Raw genomic sequence first — 9155 nt, forward strand, 5'->3', positions numbered from 1 at the left:
TAAGCACCTGATAAAAATATTCATATAAAATAATTAATGATTAAATTGAATAATCTTACCTCTATAATAAATTATTAAATAATATAAGTGTTTAAGTTTAAGTTTAAGACATATTATTGATGGATCTTGACTTTTAAAATATAATATTATAAAAAAATTAAAATTACTGAAATTCATTATTAGAAATATCTACATATTCATCAATCAACAAACTAAAGAAAGATAAAAATGAAACTTGCTTGACCAAATTATTGTATATATAAATTTTTAATGTATATTAGACAACTTAACTATTTTATGAATGTCTCTGCAATTAATTAACCATTCACCATAGATCAATTCCATAATATCTTGACTTTGGTCATAATTATTTTGTTATTTTGAAAACATCTTGTCTTTTCAAAGACGTACGTTGAACAATTCATCAGGATTGAACAAGATCGCAAATAATGCAAAAAACTCAACCACATCTGCAGATTAAAGTATATAGAAGAAAAATAATACTTATTATTTCATAAAATAAAAATATATTATTTTAAAAAAAATTAAAAGAAATAAATGAAAATAATTTCTAAAGAATAAAAAATATAAATTAATTTTTTTTTTCTTACAAAAACTTATTCATAAACTTACCTGAACTGAGCATTGTCTCATATCATTTGATTACGGTTCCCTGTGACGGAGTGGCAATTAGGACCATCATTGCACAATCATGTCATGATTGATATATTGGTGAATCAAAGAACAATCAATTTAATTATAAAGTTAACAATGAGCCGAATAAAGTCTCACTTGTTATTTTACCTCGTTAGGGAGAAAGGGGTGGATCAGTTTTAAATTAAATTTGTACACATTCATGTCTACTCAAGCAGTATAAATGTCACGTTAAGTGCCCAATCTCTCAAGCAAATTAGCAGGCAAAAGACAGAAAGAGCTTTCTCATGCAGAGCTATTTGCGACGTCTGTGGGTTATTTCCGGGTTGCCTTTCCTCATCATGGCTACAAATTCGTCATAGTTAATTCTTCCATCCTGCAAGAAATTTGAGAATTAATATAGCAAAGGATGATTAAAAAACACCTTACAACCAACAATGAAAACAAGGACTTGGCCTCATAAAATGATAAAGTTCACAAATCTTAAAGTCTCCGCCTTAGTAAATTTCATGAAAATATAAACATCAGTCAATTTATTTTTTAAACTTACAAAAAGGTTCAAAAATTTATAAAAATGTTATTTTAGTTCTTAAAATTATCAAATGTAAGCCGTTTTAGTCCTTTGCTCCCCTTTCCAGCAACCGAACCGTCGTCAATATGGAATTGTCTTCCAACAGTTCCCATACTGATCAAGAATATCAATAAGCCATTTTAGTCCTTATTATTGTAATTTTGGGAACCACAATGACTATCCTTTCGTAACTTCATGAACTAAAATAACCATTCTTTAATATTTAAGGACTAAAATGGCATTTTTATAATTTCAGAAACTAAATTAACACCATTTCATAATTTAAGGGACAAACATGATGTATTATTCGAAAAATAATCATATTCTGAACCCATCATATATATAGATGCATTACTCAATAGTATTTCCTTTTTCACTTTATGAAACAGGAAAGCAGCATTATCCAACAATATAATTACAGCATTTTCATGAATAACATAATTTTTACACGTGCTTGTGTTTAAAAAAATTTAACGACAGGTATGAAATGAAGGAAGCAAAAACAAGTAAGGTAAAAAGAAAGTAACATACATGATCAGTATCAACTTCAGCAATGATTTCCTTTATTGTTTTCTCGTCACCCATGTTATACTTCTTAAGGGCTATTTCCAACTCTTCCATTGTGATGTACCTACGAAAATAGAAGCAACAAGAAGAAAACCAACACAAAAATCAACATCTAAGGTGATAATGATGCTAACTTTAAATTATGAAGGAAAAATAAATGAGATTACCCGCTCTTGTCCTTGTCAAAATATTCAAAGGCTTTATAAAGGTGGTCCTCTCTTTCCATTCTATTCATGTGCATGGTAGCAGTTATAAATTCAATATAATCAATCGTTCCATTCCCATCTACGTCAGCCTAAAACAATTATGATCATATAGTTAATGAAAAGCCTTAATTAAAATCAAGGGAAATGGCAAACTAGTAATCCCAATATCATGTAGCTAAAAAGATATGATCTTGGCATCTCCTTTCTCAGCAATTGTGCACAAAGAACATTGATGCATGAAGCATCGATTTATTTGTCAGTGCAAGGCAAGGCCTGGATGCAAATGATTATCAACAAGACAGGATATGAGATTAGATTACAAAGAAAGAGCTAAATCGTACATACAGCATATACAAGGATTCAGAGAGATTTAGCTATGCGAAGCGAAGCTCCAGTAATTTAGCATCATATTCATCAGAAATGCCAAACCAGGTTTTGGATACAGATAATTATGAGCAGAACAGGAGATGAGATTGCACAGAATGAGTTTAACTGTATATGACACACAGCCTTAGCCATGAAAAGCCAAACTCCAATAGTTTAGCGATGAAAGTTAAATTTAACAAGACACTATAGAAGGACATGTAAAAAAAATACAATAAAGTTATGCGAAAACGTATTGTAACATATGACCAAATATAAATAATGGACCCAGAAATACAATTGTCTGAAACATCTAGCAGAGCACTAGTGGGTATATGCCAGATCATGTTCCAACAGTTTTGTTTACATTTGTCTACTCAAATAAACATACTGATCAGATAAGAATATCATACGACATTTTATCACCTCTGTGTGACCACATTCTATGCAGTGTGAAAACCTTAGTTAGTGTTTCAGGTCAAATTGTAGAAACGGGATGAAACATTATGTGAACTTCAAACGTTGTCACCAATTATCAAAAAATGGAGAGCAAATCTTCCAGAAGAACCACTAGGCAAAGGTACATTCAAGAAAGAAAAGAACAATAACCTTACCGCTTCCATCAATTGCCTTACTTCAGACTCAGAAAGTTTACTACCCAGTTTTGGGAGACCAGCTTTCAACTCTTCAAAAGTGATTGTTCCACTATTATCTGTATCCATGGATTTGAACATTTCCTTCAAGCCAATAATTTCTTCTTCAGAAAGGTTTTCAGCAATAACCTGTAATGAAATAAAATAATTTTCATGTCATTTGCTCTGGATAGTGGATAGAGGCTGTGTATGAAAACAGATTCTTTAAAGCAGACTAATCTTATTCAAAAACTAAATAGCCTACTACTTCCATTGCACTCGAATGATTAGTTTAGTAAATGAGGAAACATAACAGAAACAAAAGCATCTATCCATTGATCTAGTCAGCTATGAATGCCTTCCCCATGTTTATTCATTTAACTAACATAGCAGTGTTTGTAGTTGTAGATATTTTACAAAAAGCGTGATTATGATGTTCATGTGAGAACAATAACAAAAATAATGATAAAAGATAATTTACCTTTAGAGCTACTTTTTTCAGCTTGTTCATTGCTCGGAATTGTTTCATTCTGGTTAAAACAGCAATGTCGAGAGGCTTATCAGATGCATCTCCATCTACTCTCATCCAGGGATGATCTACAGAGCATATATAACATGTTTTTATGACTGGTTAATTTAAATAATTAAATTGCCAAGAAAGTTATAGTTTAAATGCTCTTATGATGTGCCGGTGCTAGAGATAGGTGCCGTCATTTTAAGAGCAAAATATTAATCAAAAGAGTAAACTCAAGCATACTACTCTTTACAGTGAAAACTTATTATATAATAAGGTTGTGATGAGAGGCAAAACAAGAGCACATTATACATGAGGCTATAAGAAACTCTATAGTTACGCAATTAATAGGAGGAATACTTGGGTTCCTAGCCTACCTTTATTTTCTCTTTTTCTTTTTCTTGAGAGCGAGTTGAAGTGTCTCCGATGTGAAAATATTTTTTCTTTCTCTTTATCTGTCTCACTGAATAGAGTCACACTACTTCAATAATCCCATGTCCTTGACAATATCACAAATCAATCTAATGACAACTATTTTGAATATTCATATCCTATTTCTCACCCATTATCTAAGCCTCACTGAATCATTGCGTTGTCCATTCTAGAAGGGTAAACAATGCCACCCTTTTTTCAGTGTCACAATGATTAACATAAAATATAAATCATTTTTTGGCATAAAAAAATACATGGTCATGAGTAGAATTTAACTTACTAAGTACTTCAAGTGCTGAAAGCCGTTCTTTGGGGTCAGCTCGTAGCATCTTCTTGACCAGATCTTTGGCACTGCTTGATATGGAAGGCCAAGGATCCGATACGAAATCAATATGTCCACGAAGAATAGCATCAAAGATACCCTGTTCATTTTCTTCACATAAAAAATTAAAAAACAGTGAAAAACATTGGAAAGGTTTGAAAGCACGTAAATCAAAGTAACAATCCTACTGACATTCAAAATAACAGTTTTGTTAAATAAGACAACCTTTAAAAATTAAAGATATGCGTATATTAATATAAATTTTTAAACACAAATTGTAAATGATAACATAACATAAATAGAATTAAATATTTGTAGCTTGCTATGAAAACACTTATAATAAAAGAAATTAATAAACTTACATCTCACAAGTAAGGATGAATAAGTTGGATTAAGTAGGGAAACAAAAATGAAAATTTTGACAAAAGGAATAGGAAAATCATTAATCTTAACTACAAAAATATCATTTTTTGGGGGAAAATGGTTTAACTAGTATATAAGGTGAAATTAGTCATGTAACATCTCTCTTTCTTCTTTAATTTGTGAATGCTTGCGTGACAGAAATCAAATACTCGTTAACATTTTTTTTACTACAAAAAATTTAGATAAGTTGGGTCCTAGAGGTTCAGCAGGATAAGGCATATCTCAAGGCTCAAAAAATGCTTAACAAAGTACTTAGAGATCACCCACTAATGAGGTCCTCACATCGAAAGTGGGATTTAAACCCACGTATTTGTGAGATATGAATTTAATCTTTATCAACTAGACCAACCTTTGTTGACAAATATTGACTAACATTTTATTCTTATCACTATTACTCTTAATAATAATTTTGTTGCTATCATTTCAGTTATTAATTATTTTATGTTACTTCTAATTAAATTTATCTAATTAACCTGAACTAATACTTTTATTTTGATTATCCATTTAAAAAGAGTTACTCGTAATGTATTTCTCAAAGTTGTACAAAGGTGTGTGTTTCAATAATTAGTGTTCATTCTAAATTATTAAAGAATCAGTGACACGAATTTAGCTACTAAGTAAATTCATGAAATTTTATTCTTAACGTTTTAACTAATACTGAGAACCACATTAAGATAAAAGTTTAATTGGAAAAATATTATTTTGAGAACATTCATTTTAATAATTATTACTTATTAAAATGAAAGGTATAGCATGTCAACCAAGTTGCCACCATCAAAACTGTTGTACTCAATCCCTGGTGAGGAAGAGGACAGATGAAGGGAAAATGAACAACATGGCAGAGAAACAGAAGGTTAGTGATGCTGCGAAACCCAAACAAATAGGGGAAACTTGGCATGTGGTGCTAAGTAAGAAGAGATGCATCTTTCAAAAAGGGAATGGAAGCCAAGCCCAAAAAAGTAAAGTGGATTTCGATACTGGAGAAGAAAATAAAATGTTCAAATTAATGGGCCAAACTCAACTAAGAACATTGAGTAGCAAGGAAAAAGTTGCAATATTACTACACACGTGCAGCAATGCAGTTCGGAGGGGAGGCTAGGGGATCTCATTACAACTATAGCAGTAATGATGCCCTATTTCATGGCAAAATATACTGCAAAAAACAAAGCACTAAAAAAGGGGAGTGTCTATTACTATTCCTTTGTGTCTATTGTCACCTTTTTTAACAATTTTTTATCTAAAATATCCTAACTAGTAACATTGTTATAAGAGGAAAAAAGGATATGTTAAAAAAAAATCACTTAAATAGGAGTGTGTTTACGGTGAAAAATGACCGTATGTAAACAAATAATCCAAGAGGGAGACTGGATTTGGGTTCTTTTTGAGTTCTTTTAAGTGTGTTGTTTAACGTAATGCCCAAATTGACATTATAAAATAGAGTATTAAACAGGAATAATGGACAATAAATACATGAAAATGATTGAAGGTAAAGGTTTTACATAAATCGTGCAAAACACGCACTAAATAGCAGAAATAATTACGTGAACATGATTAAATGTAAAGGTTTTACATAAAGCGTGCAAAACAAGTACTGAATTGCAGAAACAGACACAAAAGATAACAAACAAGCAAAGTGAGCTGAAATTAAAGTACAAAAACATAAATATGCAGAAATGTAACATACGACTCCTCACAACAGAGAATAACGGCCACTGTGAGTCTCCTTGTAGCTGGTGTCTAACACGATACAGGGTTTCAGCATACAGAGATTTTTAGGTGCGGTATCTGGGTGTAAAAAGTCATCCTCTAGAAAGTGAAGCTTTGACATATTTATAGGCAAGAAAAATCACCATCATTCTCCTTTTTTTTAGGACAATTCTCGGTAACTGCCTTCAACTATTGTCCATTATCCACGATTGGCTCTGATCATACTGTTGGTTGTGATTTCTTTCATAGCTGCTATTGTCCATGATCCTTTTTCGTATTGTTATACCTTCGTCTGGCGATAACTGCTGGTAACCACTTCTAAGCCTTATAATAACTTTTGAGTCCTATCATGACTCTTATAAACTTAGAATCTTTTCTTTTTTGTTTTCTATTTTTCGAGCAGTTATGAGAGAAATCTAAGAGACTCATTTAACATTATAGACTTAAATTAATTTTCCTCTTGATTTCTATTTTTCAACTAATTTCCATTTTTTTTTGCTCTCGTGGACTTAGAATATTTTATCTAACCATTTCCTATTTTTTGAGTAATTATAGAGGAAATCTGGAGCTCAACCAAGTCTGTGAATTTAAAATATTTTCTGACCACTTATTATTTTTTGAGCAATTTTGTGTTGCTAGGGACTTAGGAGCCCTCAAAAACTCCTTGAAAAGGCTTTCAATCTGGTAGATTTAGAATATTTTCCTGTTATTTATGTTTTTCGAGCAATTTTTGGTGTAAAGAACCTAAGGGCTACTCAAAAACTTCTCGAAAAATCCTCTTGTCTTGTGGACTTGGAATAATTTCTGATTGTTTTTATTTTTCGAGCAATTTTAGCTATTCTCAATCCAGGAGCCAAGGTATCCTCGAAAACACCTCGAAAAAGCATCTAGTTTTATGGACTTGGCGTAATTTCTTACCAGTCATTGAGCAATTTTGGGTGTAAAGGGCTTGAAACTGCTCAAAACACCTCGAAAAAAGCTTCCGTTTTGTGGACTTGATAACTATTCAAAATACCTCGAAAAGCTTCCTCCAATAAGGTTTTATAACTTGGAAAAAATTTTCCTTACCTCAATCAGAGTGACAATAGACACACCTCTAAAGATAAATGAGAGCACTCACATGTGTTTGACCTAGGAGGAGTGAGAGCTGGATTTAGGCTGCAACGGTGGGACTTTATTTTAGCAGCCTCAACCCATTCACCTTGCCCACAAAGTGAAATTTTAAGGAGAAGTATTGATAGGTACTCATTAGCTAGTAAGCTTAGTTGGTCAAAGAAACAAGGCATGTCTCAAAGATACCGGGTTCCTGAGAATCTATTTCATATCCAATAAGGGTGCACCTCACAGAATGAAGTACCCATGCTTTAGATCTCGTCAATATACAACAGTAAATATGACCATCTAAATAGTAAATAATGGTTACAAAGGAAGAAATTTTACCTGCCCAGAAGGGTGGAACACCAGAAAGCAGAATGTACAATATAACCCCGGCACTCCAAATATCAGCTTCAGGCCCATAACTCCTTCGCAGCACCTCAGGAGCAACATAGTAAGCACTCCCAACGAGATCTTTAAACACGTCACCTGCTCTCAAAAGTCAAAATAAAAGGACCCAAGTCAACGAATGCAAGAACCACCACAGTAATAACACCATGTTTGGTTCAGATCAATTAATTCTCCCAAATAAATTGAACAAATTAAGCACACCCTAACAATTGATTAACTAATTAACCTGGTTTGAAAAACACAGAGAGACCAAAATCCGTAGCCTTGAGGGGGGAATCATCGTCCTTGCTGAGCAACAAGAAGTTCTCAGGCTTCAAGTCCCTATGCATCACTCCCATGGAGTGACAGTTATGCACAACGGTCACAATCTGGCGGCACGAGTTGGCGGCGGCACGCTCGGAGTAGTGGCCTTTGGCGATGATCCGGTCGAAGAGTTCCCCTCCGGCGCAGAGTTCCATGATGAGGTTGACGGAGTGGCGGTCCTCGTAAGCACCCTTGAGCTCGACAATATTGCGGTGGCCGGTGAGGTGGTGCATGATCTGAACCTCACGGCGAATGTCGTCGATGTCATCTTTGTTAATGAGCTTGCGTGTGGCGATTGATTTGCAAGCGAACTGCTCCTTCGTCACTTTGTGGGTCACTAAGTAAGTCACACCGAATTGGCCGCGGCCCAGTTCGCGCCCGAAGATGTAAATGGACCGGACGTCCTCCATGGGTCGGCCAAGCACGCGGCCCAAAGAGGAGGGTGGTGGGGGTGAAGGGTTGGAGTCTGGGGGGAGAACTGTGAGGCCGTTGTGGGGGGCAGGGTTTTCGGAGTAAGTGGTTGCGGCGGCACCGCCGCTGCTGCAGTTGCCCATGGACTATTGAGTCAATGAGGGTAACCGACGTGGTGGTCGGAAGAAGAGGTTGTTTGTGGATAACAAAGGCAAGTGTTGTGTGTCTTTAAACAAAGTGGCCGGCTTGCTGCCATAATTAGTATTAATTATTCATTAAGGGGCAGTGTCTAAAAAGAACCAAAATATTACCTTCCTCGAATTTTTTATTTTTTTTTTAAGTTTTAATAATTATAATTTTATTTTATCTTACAGTTTTACAATGTCAATATCTAATTAATTAATACGTTTTTAAAAAAATTTAAAGTATATAAATTAACTACAAATTATATAAAAAATATAACATTAATTTTACATTTTTTATTTTTATATCACAACTTTAAATGATAAATAAAAGAGAACGAGATAAGTAATTAGACTCAGTA

General features: G+C 33.6%; 1 protein-coding gene across 6 annotated transcripts; it reads right to left on the minus strand.

Annotated features, from left to right (window-relative positions):
* Positions 1-706: 706 nt before the first annotated feature.
* Positions 707-8872, minus strand: LOC113855360 (calcium-dependent protein kinase 1). Of its 6 annotated transcripts, XM_027486979.1 has the most exons (9): positions 8124-8872; positions 7773-7975; positions 4220-4334; positions 3475-3590; positions 2971-3143; position 2568; positions 1960-2087; positions 1757-1856; positions 755-1030 (listed from the first exon to the last, which is right to left on the minus strand). In XM_027486979.1, exons 1-9 carry the CDS (start codon positions 8752-8754, stop codon positions 950-952), a joined length of 1548 nt encoding a protein of 515 aa, XP_027342780.1. In that variant the 5' UTR covers positions 8755-8872; the 3' UTR covers positions 755-949. The 6 variants fall into 6 exon arrangements, 5 of the variants coding, with proteins under 5 accessions (XP_027342779.1, XP_027342780.1, XP_027342778.1 ...); XM_027486978.1 differs by lacking the exon at position 2568 and having other exon boundaries at positions 707-1030; positions 2976-3143; positions 4220-4372; positions 7832-7975; XM_027486977.1 differs by lacking the exon at position 2568 and having other exon boundaries at positions 2976-3143.
* Between the last annotated feature and the right edge of the window lie 283 nt (positions 8873-9155).

This window comes from Abrus precatorius, unplaced genomic scaffold (assembly GCF_003935025.1).
Source record: "Abrus precatorius isolate BTA unplaced genomic scaffold, Abrus_2018 Scaffold11, whole genome shotgun sequence".
NCBI lineage: Eukaryota > Viridiplantae > Streptophyta > Magnoliopsida > Fabales > Fabaceae > Abrus > Abrus precatorius.

Bases quoted from the DNA above. Each gene is read 5' to 3' on its own strand.
- LOC113855360 (XM_027486979.1), bottom strand. From the start codon at position 8,754: ATGGGCAACTGCAGCAGCGGCGGTGCCGCCGCAACCACTTACTCCGAA. The intron at 4,335-7,772 runs ATATTGACGAGA...ATTCTTCGTGGA, and splicing joins ATGGTCATATTTACTGTTGT to CATATTGATTTCGTATCGGA. The intron at 1,857-1,959 runs GTAATCTCATTT...CTATTTTCGTAG, and splicing joins TTTGACAAGGACAAGAGCGG to GTACATCACAATGGAAGAGT.